At 43.1% G+C, this 21,100-nt stretch overlaps 1 protein-coding gene and 1 pseudogene across 1 annotated transcript; both read left to right on the top strand.

Annotated features, from left to right (window-relative positions):
- The first annotated feature begins 6,809 nt into the window (after positions 1-6,809).
- On the top strand, positions 6,810-7,657 carry LOC100090978 (annotated as a pseudogene).
- Positions 7,658-13,854: 6,197 nt separating this feature from the next.
- Positions 13,855-14,814, top strand: LOC100083516 (olfactory receptor 10A3-like). The gene has a single exon (XM_001514024.3). The coding sequence runs from the start codon at positions 13,855-13,857 to the stop codon at positions 14,812-14,814; it is 960 nt and encodes a 319-aa protein (XP_001514074.2).
- The last annotated feature ends 6,286 nt before the right edge of the window (positions 14,815-21,100 follow it).

The following is a 21,100-nucleotide window of genomic DNA, read 5'->3' as shown; positions in this document are numbered from 1 at the left end:
CTAAGAGGTTCACTGCCCTTTAAGTAGAAAAGGACCTTTCTTTTCTGCTCTGTGGGGACTGCTATTCTCCCTTGTTATTTGTTTAATGAACTCCCTCAAAAAGACAATCTAGAATACATGGCCAAAACGTTCTTTCTTTAGAGCCTGTCTCTCCATGACTATACTGTCTTGTTTCCAAAGTCTCCTTCCTCCAGGAACTCTGAGGGCTGATTTCTCTTGGTTTAGGTCTGCTTATCTATAGTGACTCTATGACTTCTTCCACCCATCAAGTACAGCTGGAATAGCCTTTAACTACTCAACATATACTCACGAGACAGAGACACTCACTACAGGAAACAGGCTAAGAAATACAAAAGTCAAAGGGACACAGAAGTGGTAAAGAACAGCCCCATTTTTGCACCTTCTGGCCTCTGGAGATGAAGCTTGCCATGATGATAAAGACTGGATTTAGTCAGGGTCACTGCCCCAGACTGCCACCTTGTCCAGGCATGAAGCCAGGCCTGGCCAGATGATCTGAAACCACTCCCATTTTCCTTCTTAAGATCCCAATTTCAAGAGTCCTATACCCTCCCTTCATCCCAGCTGCCCTCCTGAGACACCAAAGGGCTTCTCTTTAAAACATAAGGAAAGAAAGGGATGTTGGGAAAACGTTCTCCATAGCTTTTTTTCTTCCTCAACTCAGCCCAGTCTCCCACTCTTTTGACCCTAGCTCATCCCATTCCAGAGTTCACTCCTTACTGTTCCCTCAGTGACTTCAGCCCTTATCAGTTCCAACCACTGCGCAAAGACAACCTCAGAATGGAGTGGGAATTTCCCTGCCCTGACAGTCTCAAGTTGGGAGTGTGGACTGCAGTATAGTGGAAACAAGCAGAGAGGTCAAGAGAGAGCTGGGGAGAGTTTTATATACATTTTTTTATGATATTTGTGAAGTGCTTACTATGAGCCAAGCACTGAACTATGTGCTGGGGTGGATACACTCTACTCAGGTTGGACACAGTCCATCCCCCCTGTGGGATTCAACTTACAGATGAGGTAACTGAGGATCAGAGAAGTTAAGTGATTTGCCCAAGGTCACACAGCAGACAAGTAGTAGAACTGAGATTAGAACCCAGGTCCTTCTGACTCTCAGGCTCTCTCCATTAGGCCACGTTGCTTAAATCCAATAATTTGGAGAGAAATGGATGGTCATTAGAGATTTTGAGGAGTCCAGTAGCATTCTGAGTGACATGTTAGGAAGGTGGTCTGATCCTTCCCAAGATGTAGAATAGACTGAAGAGGAGAGAAGCAAGGAGAAACAAGGAGACCATTAAGGAGACTGATAAGTACTCCAGCCAGGAGGAAACCAAGGTTTGTAGTATTCATTCAATAATATTTATTGAGCGCTTACTATGTGCAGAGCACTGTACTAAGCGCTTGGAATGTACAAATTGGTGCAGATAGAGACAGTCCCTGCCCTTTGACGGGCTTACAGTCTAATCAGGGGAGAAAGACAAGAACAATGGCAATAAATAGAATCAAGGGGAAGAACATCTCATTAAAACAATAGCAAATAAATAGAATCAAGGTGATGTACATCTCATTAACAAAATAAATAGGGTAATGAAGATATATACAGTTGAGGGGACGAGTACAGTGCTGAGGGGATGGGACGGGAGAGGGGGAGGAGCAGAGGGAAAGCGGGGAGAAGAGGTTTTAGCTGCAGAGAGGTGAAGGGGGGGTAGAGGGAGCAGAGGGAAAAGGGGAGCTCAGTCTGGGAAGGCCTCTTGGAGGAGGTGAGCTTTAAGTAGGGTTTTGAAGAAGGGAAGAGAATTAGTTTGGCAGAGGTGAGGAGGGAAGGCATTCCAGGACCATGAGAGGATGTGGCGAAGGGGTCGACGGCGGGATAGGTGAGAATGGGGGATGGTGAGGAGGTGGGAGACAGAGGAGCGGAGCGTGTGGGGTGGGCAGTAGAAAGAGAGAAGGGAGGAGAGGTAGGAGGGGACAAGGTGATGGAGAGCCCTGAAGCCCAAGTGAGAAGTTTTTGTTTTGTGTGGAGGTTGATAGACAACCACTGGAGGTTTTTAAGAAGGGGAGTGACATGGCCAGAGCGTTTCTGCAGGAAGATGAGCCGGGCAGCAGAGTGAAGAATAGACTGGAGTGGGGAGAGAGAGGAGGAAGGGACATCAGAGAGCAGGCTGACACAGTAATCTAGCCGGGATATTATGAGAGCCTGTAGCAGTAAGATAGCCGTTTGGGTGGAGAGGAAAGGGCGGATCTTGGCGATATTATAAAGGTGAGACTGGCAGGTTTTGGTAACGGATTGGATGTGTGGGGTGAAAGAGAGCCGAGTCAAAGATGGCACCGAGGTTGCAGGCCTGAGAGACGGGAAGAATGGTCGTACCATCCACGGTGATAGGGAAGTCAGGGAGAGGACCGGGCTTGGGAGGGAAGATGAGGAGCTCAGTTTTGGTCATGTTGAATTTTAGGTGGCAGGCAGACATCCAGGTAGAGACGTTTTGGAGGCAGGAGGAGATATGAGCCTGAAGGGAGGGGGGCAGGACGGGGCAGAGCAGAGGATGACCATAAAGTCATAGATGAAGAAATGGATCCAGGACATATTATGGATTATAAACCATCAGGATTTTGAGACAGGCTGAAGTTGGGAGGTGAAAGAGATGAGTCAAAAATTGAGAGTGATATTTATTAAGTACTCCATGTCAGGCACTATTCTAAATGTTGAGTTGCATATAAAATCAATAGTTCCATTTCCAAGTCCCATCCCACAAAGATTTTCAATCTAATGGAGAAGGACAGACATATTGAAGGGAAGAATAGGTTATTAATAATGGGAGCATTAAAAAATGAAAACTGACACAATAAAAGCATTATATAATTTAACAGTGTTTGGAATGGGCAGTGCTTGGGTATCTTACTGCTTCAGGTCAAAATCCTGGCTTATGAATGGTCTGTTTTCTCAATATTCTGGACCTCCTAAAGGCAGTTTCTTGACAGACTCTGCTCCTCCTATCAATTAATGGTACTTATTGAGTGCTTACCACGTGCAGAGCATTGTAGTAAGGGCTTAGGAGTGTACAATACAACACTGTACTGCATGGTAGTAAGATGACTATGTGCCAAGCACTGTTCTAAGCTCCAGGATAGATACAAGATTATCAGGTTGTTACACGTGGGGCTCACACGCTTCATCCTCATTTTACAGATGAGGGAACTGAGGCACAGAGAGGTTAAGTGACTTGCCCAAAGTCTACTCTCGTTCCAGGGAGGGGCAGGAATCTGATTCAGACATTGGGTGGGCCGCCCCATGGACCCTGAAGTGATAGGGCCAGTAAGATCACCAACCTTTGGGCTAGAAAGGGTGGTGGTGATGCTTTCTACCATAATTGGAAAGTCATGAAGGGGAGAAATAGGTCTAAGGACACCTAGGAGCTCACTTCCTACATTCCTGAGTTTAAACTGCTGGTAGATTGTCCTTGAGAAGGCCTGGAAGCAGCTGGTTTTGAGGGATTGTATAGCAGATGAAATGCAGGGCTGGGGAATATGATGAGCAGATGGGATCATCATCATCAGTGGCATTTACTGAATGCTTACTATGTGCAGAGTACTGTACTAAGTGCTTTAGAGGTTAATAATAATAATAATAATGATGATGATGATGGTATTTGTTAAGTGCTTACTGTGTGCCACGCACTGTTCTAAATGCTGAGGTAGATACAAGGTAATCAGGTTTTCCCACGTGGAGCTCATGGTCTCAATCCCCATTTTACAGATGAGGTAACTGAGGGCCAGAGAAGTGAAGTGACTTTCCCAAAGTCATACAGCTGACAAGCGTCAGAGCTGGGATTAGAACCCATGGCCTTCTGAATCCCAGGCCCATGCTCTATCTTCTATGCTGTGCTGCTGCTCACCATAGTAAGCCCTTAACAAATATTACCATTATTTTAAACTTTTAGGATAGTTATTGCAATAAGTCCTATGGGACATATAAGCATGTGAAATGTCTGTGTTATTTCTTTACAGGGAAAGTAGCTTAATGAGTGCCTAGCATACTGTTAGACAACACCCTGTAAACCTGGTTCGAGAAGTCACTGATCATCCTACATATAATTCTGCTGCATCACCTCATGGACCCCAGAACGAGGTGAATGAGCAGAGGTAGGTCCACTGCCCTGCCTTCTTTTTCTTATAGTGATGTCAGACGCTGGAAGAAATGGAGTTAGAAAAACAGGATATGTAACTACTTTGTTTTAAATGCAGCAGCAATTGGGGAAAGGACACAAACATTTCACCTTACCAGCGGATGCCAGAAAGGCAGTTGACTGCTCAGTTTTTGGTTGTGAATCTTGATGACTGCAAACAGGGCGAAGGATGGAGAATGCTGGGGGAGAAGGGAGGAATAAGGCAAGTTTACTCAATAGGAAAGGTTGATGTGATTCTCACCGGCTTTGGTGTCTGGAAACCCAACTTCCTTACATCATGGCCAAAATGATTTCAGAGTAACTGATTATCAAGTTGGAGAGTGTGGAGGCCAGGGTAGTTGGTAAGGATAGAAAAAAGGATCTAAGGTAACAATGCCCGGCACATAGTAAGCGCTTAACAAATACCATAATTATATGTGAAACTGGAAAAAATGATGAACTGAAAATACAGAAAAACACCTCACTTTTTCAAATAGGCTTACCTGCTGTATGGGGGATTTAGGTAAGATGGAAAGAAGATTTCCGGAGAGCAGGGAGCAGGGAAATGATTGTTGAGGGAGAGGGTGGGATCTCCTTCAGTAGGTCAACAAACAGGACAAATCATTATTTATCTAAGATAGTTTTAGTCTGATCCTATCTGATGGTAAGGAGAGCAAATCAGTGATTAATCAATATCCCTCCCAGTAGCAGGAGTTCACGATGAAATGAGTTTTTCCCACTGTTTATGCCCCACTTTGTGAAGCCCTTAGGTTTTAACACTGAATCGCTCATGTATTTTAACTATTTCTATTGCAAGACATTATGAATTCCACAAGGGCTCTCTCATTTGTATGTGGATTTGAATGCTTTATTCACTCCTCCCTCGGCCCACAGTACTTTTGTACAAAACTGAAATTCATCTACTTATATCATTTTCTAGCTACCACCATGCCCCGACCCCCCGCAAACACTGTAAATTCACTGTGGGCAGAGAATGCGTCTACCAACTCTGTTGTATGAACTTTCCTAAGTGTTTAGTACAGTGCTGTGTGCACAGAAAGTATTCAATAGGTAGATATGATTGGTTGATTGTGCTAGTGTTTGTCTGGGATCCTGAAATGATGTTTTCAGTTTAAAAGAATTGCCTTCTTCATCAAGCTAAAAGGAATATCTATATGAAATTGAAATTAGATATTATTTCTATTAGCTTGCTTATCCAAATAAAATCAAAGTGATTCAGTCATAGAATTTGCGTGCTGATTAAGCCTCTTGTCCCCGAGTTCTAGGAAGGCTTTATTTTTCTAGAAATTTATGTCTATGAATACATTCCCTATTAGAACAGGACTGTTTGCATGAGACACTAATTGAGGTCAGTGAGTGCCGGATCCCTCAGGCAGTAAGATAATGATTTGCTTGCGTGGTATTCTTTGAAACTCTAGGAAAATATAAATACTGAATGTGCTTGAAATTGGAAATAACCATCTATGATTATTTCATTTCTTCGTTGATACAGAAGATACAGTTTTGTTCTTGAATATGACAGAATGATAGTGGATTTCTGATAAAAAGAAATTCCATTTTGCTGTTTAGAATTCAGGTAATTGTATATTTTTATATTATATGTACATTGTTGACCACAACACGGAAGAGGGACTAGGTCTGATGTGATTAACCTTTCTCTAGTCTAGCACCTAGAGGAGTGCTTGATAATAGTAAGTGCAAAATAAATACCATACTCATTAAATACCACAAATGTCATTGAATATTTTATATGATCGAGTTTCTCTATTTTTCCAGTGGGCATTCACTTGAGCCACAGAAAGTCCCACTATCTATTCTATCTATTCTTATCTATTCTGGATTTCCTGCCAGGATCAGCCAGGTTCTTTATATTTTTCCCATCAGAGATAGTACTAGTATTCAGAGAGCAGCCAGATCATTCCAAAAAAAAAAAAGGAAAAAGAAATGGATATTCCCAAAATGCTTTGCTCAGAGAATGGTTGACACCACAAGATAAATTGGCTCATGAATGTTTATAAGTCACCAAACCTAACAGGAGTCCAGAGTAGGTTGGGAATCTGATATACAGCACCAAGGCAGCTTTAACAGTTGGGTTAACAAAGCATTTTCCAGGGTCAGCTCACCAGGAGCTTTTTATGCCAGTGAGGGAACACCCTTAAATCCAGGGTGCAATAGTCCACAGATACTTCCCACAGCTTTGCCAATACCATCTTCCACCTCCTTCCACAGCTGCTGCTGTCCTGGTGTTCACAGAGCTGCAGGAACAACTAATCCTGGCAAAATGGGAAGAGGACAGGTACCACTCTATGGGATTCTCAGAATCTGGTGGAGACTTAAACTGGATCCAATATAGACATATCTGTGCTTTTCAAGTCTGGATTGTTTTGCTTTTTACTCCAGTCACCAAATACTTATATTTTATGCATTCACTTACCCTAGGTCTGATATACAGCACATCCACTTGTCAAATGATAAAGATAAAGGAGAAAATGAGACCAAAAATGAATGCCATCAAGTGAATAAAAAGAACCTAAGTTCTGTTTAAAAGTAGTGATTTCTTGATCTAACATTGAAAGTCAAAAAAAAATAATAATCAGCATGTGTGCCACAGAAATGACAAGTAGAAATCAAACCTCAGTGACAGAGTTCTTTCTGTTGGGATTTTCTAACCTTCCTGAGCTGCAGTTTTTATTGTTTGTGTCATTCTTCATCATTTACCTGATGATTCTGATGGAAAACCTCCTTATTATCCTGATCATCACAATAGATCGCACACTCCAAAGCCCCATGTACTTTTTCCTTCGAAGTTTGTCCTTTGTAGAAATTTGTTTGATACAGTCACGGTCCCTAAAATCCTGGCTGTACAGGACTTTAGTACAGCCTGTATGTACAGATATCTAGCTATCTGTAATCCTTTGTGCTATCCACTTCTGATGAATCGACGGGTGTTAATCCAACTGACAGGAGGTCTGTGGCTTCTGGGGCTGTTTGTGGCGATTGTTCAAACCACCTGGATATTTAGTTTTCCCTTCTGTGGGCCCAATGGCATCGATTATTTCTTCTGTGACACCCCTCCAGTGTTAGAGCTGGTGTGTGCAGACACCTCTGTGCTTGAACTCTACACCCTGATGGGCACCATTTTTCTGAATGTTGTCCCATTCCTTCTCATTTTGCTCTCCTACATATGCATCATCTCCACCATCCTGAAGATGCCATCCACTGAGGGGAGAAAAAAAGCCTTTTTTACCTGCTCCTCCCACCTCACTGTGGTCACTGTCTTCTTTGGGGCAGCCATTCTGACCTACTTACAGCCCAAAGCTAGCTCCTCAGCAGAAAGCAAGAAGTTGCTGACCCTCTCGTACATTCTCTTGACTCCCGTATTGAACCCCCTGATCTACAGCCTATGCAACAGTGAAGTGATAAGGACCTTGCAAAGAACACTTTGCCGGGAAACATGTTAATAGAGACTAAATATTGTGTTTGGTTATTCTCTGTTAATGCTAATTCTGCTTTTGAAAGGACGTAGTGTTTTTGGTCCAACAGAATTGCTTGTACTTGAGAGACAAGGACTATATCTGCCTGATTATCTTGTATCTTCCCCAGGGTTTATTACAGTGCTTGGTACAAAGTAAGAACTTTACAAATGTTTATCATTATATTGTTATTGTTACTATTTTAGAGTCAATAAAGTGATTTATTTCAGTCCCCTTTTTTAGGCCATATCTACGCAAAGCTTTGAGGGAAAATTAATTGGTGCCCAAGGGGCTGAGTTTTCACTTCTTCATATTCTATTAGAAACGTAACATTCACCAAAAAGAAAGTAACATGTTTGGGTGTTGACTCTTAAGAGGGGCAGTGACCTTTTGAATGACTGTCAGTGGGACATACTCAGTATTGCCCCTGCCATACATTTGTCCATGTGTGTCTGTCTGCCTGTGTGTCCACCCGCCTCTGTCTCTATCTGTTTCCATCTGTCTCTTTGTCTGTCTCTACGTCTGTCTCTGTCTGTTCCTCTGTGTTTAGGGATGTTGGGGAGGAAGGGGAGAGCAGCTCTCCAGAGATGTGAGATTGGCACTGAGCAAGAGGATTTCCTAAAATGGTTCCTTGACAGGAACAATGTTGGAGATGGGGAGAGGAGGTGCAGGCATTAAATCCCAGTTCCTGTTCTGTGGCTCTACTCCACCTCCCACTCTCCGGCTTGTCTGACACTGCCCTTTTGCAGTGGCCCAAGTAAATCTGTCAGCATTATAAAGAAGAAGGCAGCTGAGGGAAGAATGGAGGAACTGGTGTAGCTGCTCAAGTTTGTAGCTCAGGAAGTAGCTACTTCCTGAGCTCCACGTGTGCCTGAAGGTCTTCAGCGTAAACTCCTCCTCTAGACTGTAAACTCCTTGTGGGCAGAGAATGTGCCTGCCTACCAACTCTGTTGTATTGTACTCTCCCAATGACTTTGTACATGCTCTGCACACAGTAAGCACTTAATAAATATGATCGATTGGTAAGTAAACATCAATGAGAGGCATAGATAGACAAGATATCACCCTGAAAACTTGATGACAACTGGCAGAAGCTGGCATAGCCAAAGTTCAGCTAACCTATCTAGGAGGACATGGCACGAATGGGGAAGTGCCTTATTCATTCATTCATTCAATAGTATTTATTGAGCGCTTACTATGTGCAGAGCACTGTACTAAGCGCTTGGAATGTACAAATCGGCAACAGATAGAGACAGTCCCTGCCCTTTGATGGGCTTACAGTCTAATCGGGGGAGACAGGCAGACAAGAACAATGTCAATAAATAGAGTCAAGGGGAAGAATATCTCATAAAAACAATGGCAAATAAATAGAATCAGGATGATGTACATCTCATTAAACAAAATAAATAGGGTGATGAAGATATATACAGTTGAGCAGGCGAGTACAGTGCTGAGGGGGTGGGACGGGAGAGGGGGAGGAGGAGAGGGAAAGGGGAGAGAAGAGGGTTTAGCTGCGGAGAGGTGAAGGGGGGGTAGAGGGAGCAGAGGGAAAAAGGGGGGAGCTCAGTCTGGGAAGGCCTCTTGGAGTAGGTGAGCTTTAAGTAGGGATTTGAAGAGGGGAAGAGAATTAGATTGTCGGAGGTGAGGAGGGAGGGCATTCTAGGACCGCGGGAGGACGTGGCCCAGGAGTCGACAGCGGGATAGGCGATACCGAGGGATGGTGAGGAGGTGGGTGGCAGAGGAGCGGAGCGTGTGGGGTGGGCAGTAGAAATAGAGAAGGGAGGAGAGGAGAGGTAGGAAGGGGCAAGGTGATGGAGAGCCTTGAAGCCCAGAGTGAGGAGTTTTTGTTTTGAGCGGAGGTTGATAAGCAACCACTGGAGTTTTTTAAGAAGGGGAGTGACATGCCCAGAGCGTTTCTGCAGAAAGATGAGCCGGGCAGCAGAGTGAAGAATAGACTGGAGCGGGGCGAGAGAGGAGGAAGGGAGATCAGAGAGAAGGCTGACACAGTAGTCTAGCCAGGATATTATGATATCCTGTAGCAGTAAGGTAGCCATTTGGGTAGAGAGGAAAGGGCGGATCTTGACGATATTATTAAAGTGAGACCGGCAGGTTTTGGTAACGGATTGGATGTGTGGGGTGAAGGAGAGAGCTGAGTCAAAGATGACACCTAGGTTGCGGGCCTGAGAGATGGGAAGGTGATAGGGAAGTCAGGGAGAGGACCGGGCTTGGGAGGGAAGATGAGGAGCTCAGTTTTGGTCATGTTGAGTTTTAGGTGGCGGGCAGACATTCAGGTGGAGATGTCCTGGAGGCAGGAGGAGATGCGAGCCTGAAGGGAGGGGGAGAGGACAGGGGCAGAGATGTAGATCTGTGTGTCATCTGCATAGAGATGGAAGTCGAAGCTGTGAGAGTGAATGAGTTCACCAAGGGAGTGAGTGTAAATGGAGAACAGAAGAGGGCCAAGAACTGACTCTTGAGGAACTCCAACAGTTAAAGGATGGGAGGGGGAGGAGGAGCCCACGAAGGAGACCGAGAATGACCGGCCAGAGAGATACGAGGAGAACCTGGAGAGGACGGAGTCCGTGAAGCCAAGGTGAGATAAAGTGTGGAGGAGGAGGGGATGGTCGACAGTGTCAAAGGCAGCTGAGAGGTCAAGGAGGATTAGAATGGAGTAGGAGCCATTGGATTTGGCAAGAAGGAGGTCATGGGTGACCTTAGAGAGAGCAGTCTCGGTAGAGTGGAGGGGACGGAAGCCAGGTTGGAGGGGGTCCAGGAGAGAATGGGAGTTAAGGAATTCTAAACAGCGAGTGTAGACGACTCGTTCTAGGATTTTGGAAAGGAAGGGTAGTAGGGAGATAGGGCGATAACTGGAAGGGGAAATGGGGTCGAGAGAGGGTTTTTTTAGGATGGGGGAGACGTGGGCATGTTTGAAGGCAGAGGGGAAGGAGCCATTGGAAATTGAGTGGTTTAAGATAGAAGTTGAGGAAGGGAGGAGGGCAGGGGCGATGGTTTTTATAAGGTGAGCAGGAAGAGAAATAGCATATCCTAGGCAGCATTTAGTTTATTTAATTTATTGAATGGGTCAGACACTCTACTAAACACTGGATACTGTACTACACTATGAAATGTGCTGTGAGGCCTAGAGGAACGGGGCCAAAGAGTGTGGATGGCTCATTGCAAGCCATCCCTACTTCTGCAAACATAACTCAAGAACATATAATGCTGGTAGCAGGAAATATATTTCCTTTCTTCTTCATTCATTCAATCGGATTTATTGAGCGCTTATTGTATGCAGAGCACTGTGCTAAGCGCTTGGGAAAGTACAATATGACAAGAAAGAGTGATAATCCCGGCCTCCAATGAGCTCACAATCTAGAAGGGTGGTGACAGACATCAATACATTAGTTATTGGTGTCTTAGTAATGATCACCTGAATGACAAGGGGCCAGAAAAGTGTACTATTCTATTTTCAATGATGAATAGTGATAGCAGGCAAAAGATTCTCTTTCAAAGACACTCATAAATATGATCTCCTTTTGTAATCTCTGTTTTCCAAACTTTTCTCCCTGCCATTTTCAGTTCCTCATACCCACTTCTACTTTTCCAGTTTTATTTCTTTTGCCATGTCTCAGTGTCCCCTGCATCCTTGTGTTGAAGGTGTCTGCTGTCCGTTCAACGTTGATTTGTCCTGGATCTTCTTCCCAAGTAAATACTACTCTCATTGTGCACTCCATTTTTAATTTAATACTCTTTTTCTCTTGTTTTATTCCGTGTTCATAGGCAGGAGTGTATATCTGGAAGTTTGTATAAGTATGGAGGGACATTGGGTGTTTTGAAAGTAGAGGTGGGTTTCTTACTGAATATGTGGGGTGGTCAGGTATAGATTTGGGGGAAGCAGCGTGGCTCAGTGGAAAGAGCCTGGGCTTCGGAGTCAGGGGTCATGGGTTCGACTCCCGGATCTGCCACTTCTCAGCTGTGTGACTGTGGGAAAGTCACTTAACTTCTCTGTGCCTCAGTTACCTCATCTCTAAAATGGGGATTAACTGTGAGCCTCACGTGGGACAACCTGATTACCCTGTGTTTACCCCAGCGCTTAGAACAGTGTTCTGCACATAGTAAGTGCGTAACAAATACCAACATTATTATTATTAGATTTACCCTGGAGCTCAGAGAAGGGGATTTTCTTGTAGGACAAACATCTAGGAGTTTGCCTGTATTGGAAACCAAATAATTAATTAGACAATGCAGAAAGGAGGATTAAAGGGGAGAGAACTGTCCTTCCCCTCTTTATCCAAGTAGGAACAATAAGGGGTAGTTTTCAGATTCATATTTCCTGGGGAAAAGGAGATATCTCATTCATGCAACCAGCGGAGTCTGTTTCCAGGTAAGGAGAAAAGTAGAGAATGAAACAGAATAAAGGAATCAAGGAGAAACCTGCACCAAACTAATGAAGTCTTAGGGGGCTATACAACCATATGAAATCACTGAACGCTTTCTTTGCAGCTTAATGAGCTCGTTATTATTAAACTCACCCATAGGGCCCTGGTCCCAGTGGTCTCTGAAGACCCTGCATATAATCCTGTTGAACCATGTCATGGATCCTCCGAAAATGGGGCCGGATTTGTACTGGGAAGGGAATTGGAGTGCTGAGAAAGCGAGGATCTCTCCCACTACCAAGACACTGGGCAGCAGGGGAAGAGACTGAAGAGTGGAGCTTCCTCTCTCTCAGTTCTGACTGATTCCCGCAGGTGATCACCAACCACTGGCCAGTTTAGAGTCATCACTGCTTACCCTCTTTCCATAGGTCTTGGGACAAGACTCTAGTAAGACCAGCACACATTTAGTGGTGAGAATCCCAGCATTCTGAGGTGGGTGTTTACATTAAGAGAGTCTTTATCATCTTAAACTGACAGTCGAGGGCAGAGGAGTTAAGAATGAGATGTCCCTTCAAAGAATGTATCAGGAATAAGAGATGGGTATGAAATGCTTGCCAAATGATAGACTTAAGTGAGACAGAATGAAGAATATTCTGACAGTGGGGGTTTTAATATTTTGAAATGCATTGATAAGGGTGATGGCGGGATCGCCTCTTTACAGGCAAGACAAATCCTCTCTGTTTGGAAAGGCTTATTTTTGATTTTTGTCTCAACTTGAAGGGATCTTCTAGGTAACACAATAAATCCCTTTTAGCAATAGGATCCTCCTACTGCCTGAGCTATGTAGTGGGACGTGGGCCATTAACAAGAAGGTTAAAAGTTTTCGGACATTCAGTTTGTCTCTCTTGTCCTGTCACTTATGTTTCTCTGTTTGTCCCTAAATATGCAGAACTGAAAATGCAAAAAAAAAACCCCAAACCCTGGAAAATGCTCCCTTTCACTACAAAATTATGTCGTTATTATAATGATGACATTTGTTAAAGCACTTACGATGTTCCAAGCATTGTTCTAAGCTCTGAGTACTCTTCTAATATGTTAATGAGTGCTAATTTCATTACTTGGTAATTGGGCTGGTGCCTTGGTGTGGTTTTTACTTACTGAATAAGTTTAGTTTTACTTAAGGGCATTTCTCTGTCTCTTGTGGAGGTTCGTCCAGAACCATAAGAAAGCTTTTTACTAGTTATTACTAGTATTACAACTATTATTTCTTTAGGTAGTACAATCAGATTGTCCTACCAAAAGCAGCAGAGTGAATATTATGGGGATTTTAAGATTGTGGAATAATATTGGTAAACTGAGGCTGTCGATCGGAGGCACTGTGGCAACCTATATTGTTAGCTCCTTCAAGGAGTTGCTTCAGTTAATTCTCCTTGGCTAGGGAGGAGAATCTGGCTCTTCTAATTTGGTTATTAAAATACAGAAGTTGAAGCTGGGTTCAGGTAGGATTCTGAATGTACTTGTTTTTTCCTTTGAGGTGTTGTATTGGTTTCCATATTTTGAATCCAGGCTTGCAATCCAGGCAGTCTCTCTATCTTGGGGACATTACATTGGTAATTCTCATTGCTTAGAAGCCAATCCAGAGTATTTGGATCTTTCTATCGTCTGACCCAACAGGTAATACGCACCAAACATATGTAAGTGGGATACCACTCGTCTTGGCATTTCAGAAGCCGTGAGGAGAAACAAAACTAAAGTATTTGGAAAGAAGACACCAAATTCCTCTTCATGCTCTACCCAAAGCCCACTGCAGAAATGGGAAGAGGAAATCACTCTTCGGTGACTGAGTTTCTTCTCTTAGGATTTTCTAAACTTCCTGAACTGCAGTTTCTATTATTTTTGTTATTCTTAATAATTTACCTGATAATCCTAATGGGAAATGTCCTCATTATTCTGGTCACCACAGTGGATCACATTCTCCAAACACCAATGTATTTTTTTCTCAGGAATCTGTCCTTTCTAGAGATTTGCTTTAATACCGTCACAGTCCCTAAAATACTTGTCATTCTCTCGACTGAGAATAAGAGTATTTCCTTTGCTGGGTGCTTTGTCCAGATGTTCTTCTTTCTTGTCTTTGGGGCTGGTGAATGTTTTCTGTTGGGTGCAATGTCTTATGACCGCTATCTAGCTATCTGTAACCCACTGCGCTACCCAATACTTATGAACCGACATATGTTTATCTCCCTGGCTGGTGGCTCCTGGTGCTTGGGACTTATGGTAGCAATAATACAAACCATATGGATATTTAATTTTCCCTTCTGTGGACCTAATGGTATCGATCATTTCTTCTGTGACACCCCTCCGGTGTTAGAGCTGGTGTGTGCAGATACTTATCTGTTTGAGCTCTATGCGCTGATGGGTACCATTTTGGTCATTATGGTCCCATTCTTTCTCATTCTGCTCTCCTATGTCCACATCATTTCCACCATCCTGAAGATGTCTTCTGCTGAAGGAAGGAAGAAAGCCTTTTCTACTTGTTCCTCCCATCTCACTGTGGTCACTCTGTTCTACGGTGCCGCTATTCTAACCTATCTGCGGCCCAAAACTGGCTATTCAGCGGAAAGCAAGAAACTGCTGACACTCTCATATATTCTCCTGACTCCCCTGTTGAACCCTCTGATCTACAGCCTGCGGAACAGTGAAGTGAAAGAGGCCTTGAGGAGAACATTGTGCCAGAAGACTTTGACTTCTTCGTCAAAGGAAATTCTGAGTTAACAACTTCATATTGATTGAACGTTAAAAATATACATGGGTTTAAGATTCCTAAATCAATCTCCCTTTCATAAACAATGAAGTAACTCTTTTTGTCTTCCCTTAAGTGTATTTATTTGTTAATAGAATTGAAAATAATCTTTCAAATAATAGCTCATTATATCCACGATTGTACGGCCATTGGTGATTAAGCTTTGTTGAGAAATATGGTAATTTTCAAATATCACTTAACAAATAGTACAATAATAGTAATTATTATTATGGTATTTGTTAAGTGGTTACTATGTGCCAAGCACTGTTCTAAGTACTGGAACTAATAGTAACTGTTGCATTTGTTAAGTGCTCACTATGTGCCAGGCACTGTTCTAGGTACTGGAACTAATAGTAACTGTTGCATTTGTTAAGCGCTTACTATGTGCCAAACACTATTCTATGCATTCGGATAGATACAGGCTAATTAGGTCTGACATAAAATGGCCAAATGTGAAAATATTTTCAATGGGGTAATAAAAATGCTTTTTAATTGCTCCATTGTAATATTTATGACAGAAAAAACCAACAGCATTAATGGTATTTATTGAGCACTTACTATGTGAAGAGCACTGAACAGAGGAGGATTCCACAGAATGTCTTGAATGGTTCTTGGGATAGTAAAAGTTAATTCAAGGGAGCATACATAATTACCCTTGCAACATCATATCATCTTATTATTGAAAACGCTTAAGGATAATTCCTGTTCTGAATTTTGCAAATGCTCCTGTTCTGAATGATTGCATCCAATTTCATTCAGTTTTCTGAGTTTGTGATGGAAGTATACTAAATCATGATTAGACTGTAAGCCCGTCAATGGGCAGGGACTGTCTCTATCTGTTGCTGACTTGTACATTCCAAGCGCTTAGTACAATGCTCTGCACATAGTAAACGCTCAATATATACTACTGAACGAATAATCATCGATTCTTTGTAAAGTCCTGGGCCATGTCCAGTAGACCTCTTGGTCAATGGGCCTTGTCAGGGCTATTTAGGCTTTGGTTCTGTGGGCTTGGGGATTCAAATTGGACCAGGAGAGCTACCAGGCCATTGCATCTCTGGAAATAACCTTTCCCCTTTGGGAATATGGAATCACACTGGATTCTCAAGGGATCTTGAGCTGAGTGGTGGTGATAATAAAGGTCCAAACCCTAGGGACCTATTTCAAGGTCCAGGGGCCTCTAACTCTAACCTGAATCTTATTGGTAAGGGCAGAACAGACCCTTTATTCTTCCTCTGAGACTTAAATGGTTTCCAAACATCCTTTTATCTCCCTTTCCTGGCTAAGGTTTGGGTAGTGAAATGCATGTAAGGCCAGGAAAAAATCTCCCTGTAGTAAAGGACACTAAATCCTCTGCTCTCCCAGGTGGACACACAAACGACTACATCCAGCAGAACAAAAGGGACAAGTGTTGGGGAAATTGCTTGCCTGAAGTTTCCTACCTATTTATGATAGAGAAGGTACTGTGGGTCAAAGTGGGAGGAAAGTCTCCTCCTACCCTAGGATTCAAAGTATGTCCAATGTTCCTGAGATCGAAGTGGTCGGAAAGTGGAGTGACTGTTCCAGAACCCTTACTAAGGGAAAGCAGAACGGGCAGGCAGTTCATAGATGTCACCAGCTCTCTGCAACCACCAACTCTGGGGCCAACTCTAATGCATGTTTAGTCCTCATGGTGAGTTCATGAGTCGATTTGAGGGAGTTAATTTCACATGTTTTTCAGGGGGACTCCTGTTTTAAGGTACGATTATCTGTGCAATTTGCTGCTTTTCCTTATAAGACAGAAGGATTATCTTAAGAATGAAAATTTCCTTACCAGTGGCAGCTCAACATCACCACTCTGTTCCTCAACAGATTCGTCCATTTTCCCATGACCCATTATACCACTTTTCCCCCACATCTAGTTGTGAAGAGTAGAATTAATCATGCCTGGTATAGGAGAGATCACCTTTGGTTTCTTTAGGTTTTTAAGGTCTCTAGTCTATCCAAGGTTTTTGCTGGGGTGGATTAAGACAGGGAAAGAGCAATCAGGAGACACCACTAAAAAGAATGCCTCAGCAGTACAGGGTAAAAGGCGAGGAGGAAGGACCTCATATCCCTTTAGAAATGAGTTTGTTGTAGATAGAAGACAGCTCCAAATGTCTAGGCAACATGGTGGAGGTTGAGCTATGAAGACTGAGAACAACAGAGCCAATGATCACAAAAGATAGTCTCTTTAAATGGAGAAGTAGGATTTTGGAAAGGAAACAATGGGATATGAAAGACAAAGGATGATGCCTAATAGACCCTTGGCTAGACAAGCCGGAAGGTGGCTCCTACCTCAGCCGGCTACTCTCCTACTACAATCTAGCCTGCACGCTTCACTCCTCTAATGCCAACCCACTCACTGTGCCTAGATCTTGTCTATGTCACCCCTGACCTCTTGCCCAGATCCTGCCTCTGCTCTGGAATACCCTCCCTTTTCATAACCGAGAGACAATTATTCTCTCCCCCTTCAAAGCTTTATTGAAGGCACATCTCCTCCAAGAGACCTTCCCTGACTAATCCCTCATTTCCTTTTTTCCCACTCCCTTCTGTGTCACCCTGACTTACTCCCTTTATTCACCATCCCCCCCACCCCTCTGGCCCAGAGGACCTATGTATTTGTTATTTGTCAAGTGCTTACTATGTGCCAGGTACTGTACTAAGTGCTGGAGTGGATACAAGCAAATTGAGTTGGACAGAGTCCCTGTCCCACCTGAGACTCATAGTCTTAATCCTCATTTCAAATATGAGGTAAATGAGGCACAGAGAAGTGATTCACTCAAGGCCACACAGCAGACAAGTGGCAGAACTGGGATTAGAATCCATGACCTTCTGACTCCCAGGCCTATGCTTTATCTACTATGCCATGCTGCTTCCTTTATGTACATAACTATAATTTATGTATTTGTATTAATATCTGTCTCCCCTCTAGACTGTGAGTTCATTGTGAGCAGAGAATGTGCCCTTTATATTGTTGTGTTGTACTCTCCCAAGCATTAAGTACAATGCCCTGCACGTAGTAAGTGCTCAATAAATACACTTGATTGATTAACTAATTTAGAATGGTCTGGGGAAAATAAGCCTTAAGTAGAACACAGTTATGATCTTGGAGAGCTCTATTATTTCTCTTGTGAACCCTAGGGCTATTTAACTGAGGGATTCCAGGAGAGAAAGTCCCAAGCAACTGCTAAAGAATAATTTGATCCTCTTGGACATTGCCTGGATCCCGTGATACTGGATGGAGGACATGATGTCCATCCCTTGTTATTGCCAACAATTTGTTCTCCATCCTCATCTCTATCCTGTAAGTGCCTGGTGGGCAGAGAACATGTCTACCAACTCTGTTGCGTTGTACTCTCCCAACCACTTAGTGCAGTGTTCTCCACACAGTGAACACTAGGTTAATACCATTGCTTTATGGCAAATTCCTAAATAAGCCTAGCCTCTCTTACTGGACAGCTAGGAAAATTCCTGAGTTTATCTGGGAGTCCCCCTACTCATGTAAAACTGAGCCAGAGATAACCTGGAAGATGTTTTCATGCTAATTTTCTTTGCTACTCAAAATTGAGGACAGTCAGTCAAAGATTCACCTTTATTTCTATAATTCATAGCTGGTTTTAGTGGCACGGCAAAGAGTGCATTAACATCAATATAAAACAATATGTTATTACACCATTAACATAAATTTTATAGAGTAAATCAAATCAATTACAGCTAGGGCCAAGTGGGGGGGAAGACAATGTATCAAGTAAGCTGATTTTCTACCAGAAGCATAATGGGGAGTGGTTGAGTGGTTTGATGCAATTGGCCTTTTTGAATTAATCAGGGAAAGCTTCCTGGCAGAGATGGGATTCTAGGAGGACTTGAAAGAAAGGTAGAGCTGTGGTCTGGCAGATTTGGAGGGAAAGTGAGTTCAAGACTGGAAAGCAGCATGAACTGGGGTCTTATGTGGGAGTTGAGAGAGATGAATATATGAATAGTCAGCTGATAACCTTGGTTGGAATGAAGAGTGAGAGTTGGGAAGAGCAAGCGAAGATAACCTTCTTTTACAGAGTAGCTGGTTGAGAACATTTCAGCCAGTAGCATTTATTGACTGTGCAGAGCAGTGTTGAGCAGTCAGGAGAGTAGAATAGAATTTGTAGACCTCATCCCTGACTTCAAGGATCTTGTAATCTAGTGGGGGAATCTAGCTTTAAAGCCAGTGGAAATGAGGTTCTCCTTCATACAGAAGAAGGAGTGTAATCACTGAAACTTTAAAGTGGTGGAGGGTCGAATGAAGCTGTTAGATGATGATAGTGTGAAATATAGACTGAAGTGTGGAGAAGCTGGAGGCAGGGAGACTAGCAAAGAGGCTGATATAGGAGCCTAACTGGGATGCAGTAATCCAGCTGCTATGTTTAGGATAATAATAACGATAATAATAATGGTATATTCTAAGTGCTTGCTGTATTCCAAGCACTAGGGAAGATATAGAATAATCAGGTGACACACTTAGCTGCCCCATTTGAGGCTCATAGTCTAAGCGATGTGGAAGAATAAGACTTGTTTTTCAGATGAGAAAACTGATGCAAAGAGAATTCAAATGCTTTGCCTAAGCCATACACAGCAGAAACGGAGATGGAATTAGAACCCAGGTCTTCTGACTTGCAGACTGATACTCTTTCCTTCTCTAAATGTTTAATGAATATAGATAAATCCATAAATGTAATTCTACATATACATGAACGCTGAGGGTAGGAATAAAATACACATGGGCTAAGGCTGTGTATTGAGCAGACACACTGGGGTCTTAGGAAGTAATTATGAATATTTCTTGGAGGAATTGGAATTTTAGTGGGCTTTGAAGATGGGGAGATCTAAGGTTAGGTGTTGGGGAGGGCATTCCAGTCTGGGAAATAGCATGAATGAGGAGTAGGAGAAAAGAATGCCAAGGGTGAGAGGCAATTTCCTATTGCCATAGGTAATATATTCTGCTGCGTGAGTGTGTGGCATAATGTCAGGTAGAGACTGTGAGTTCATTATTTAGACCTAACTCTATATGTGCATTTATTTGGGATTAATTCCATAGCGTAGATGGAGACTTTCAACAAAACCTTATAAATCTGTTTTAGCAATATTAACTGGTTTCTCTTTATCCCCAAATAAAGGTCTTTCTGATGGAATGGCTCTTGTAATCACATCCAGGCAATTTTGATCAATTTCTCTGTCTACAGTGGGGAGCAGAGGAGAATGCTGAGAAAAGCATTAGAAAGGGGGACTAAATAAATGTGGAGAGAATAGTGAACTTGAGCTAGAGATCAAAGTCATCTGTTGCTTTTCCTTTCTTGATAATCAGCAGAGGCTCTCTGAAGTTTTAGTTGATCACCAGACCATAATTAGTGGCCACATCAGGTCTTAAGATCCAAATGTCACTCTCTCCAGCAGTTTTATGATTACTCTTCCTCTCCTATTTTCCCTTCCTTATGCCTCCCTTTGTATTCACACCACCCCTGCCCAGCTCTGCCAACTGCTTGAAGTATGACCTTGGGCAAATCACAATACTTGTCTGCACCTCAGTTTCCTCAACTGTAAAATGAGGATACCTGTACTCCCTCCTACTCAGTCTGTGAGCCCCATTTGGGCCAGGTCTATGTCTTTTTTAATTAACCTATACACATCTCAGTGCTTAGAACAGTGTTTGACACATAATACATGCTTAACCCCTTATCAGGGTCACAGATGGAAAGTTTCCAGTACTCTACCAGTCTCTACTACAGGAGGGAGAGTCCATTCCTAGCTTAGGCAGTGACTAGCGAGTGGAAGGCAATCTGCTACAAGTCAAAACTCACCCATGCTGGGCAGCAGTGGCACAGGAGAGAGTCAAGGGTATAGACTCAAGTTTACTGCCCAGAAGGAAGCAATGGTAAACCACTTCCAGATTTTTACCAAGAAAACTGTATGGATACACAACCGGAATGATTGCTGGGAGAGATGTGGGGGTGTTGCTATGATGACGACATGAGACAAGACAAATTTTTAAGAAATATCAAAAGAAGGGGGAATGCATCCTTTACCTCTATGGCACTCGTCCAGTCCCTTAGTAGAGTGCTCTACATCCAGGAGGTGATCAGTAAATGCTTTTGATCGATCAACTGGGTGTGGCCTGATTAGCCGAAGACCAGAGCTTTTCATCGATGGTTGATCTTTCAAAGGGCCTATGGTGGTTAGCTTTCTGGAACCACAGACACCTTGCCCTCA

Source organism: Ornithorhynchus anatinus, chromosome 3, assembly GCF_004115215.2.
Source record: "Ornithorhynchus anatinus isolate Pmale09 chromosome 3, mOrnAna1.pri.v4, whole genome shotgun sequence".
NCBI lineage: Eukaryota > Metazoa > Chordata > Mammalia > Monotremata > Ornithorhynchidae > Ornithorhynchus > Ornithorhynchus anatinus.
This window is presented reverse-complemented; position numbering and strand designations above follow the sequence as displayed.

Coding starts and splice junctions, on each gene's coding strand:
- LOC100083516 (XM_001514024.3), top strand. CDS start 13,855: ATGGGAAGAGGAAATCACTCTTCGGTGACTGAGTTTCTTCTCTTAGGA.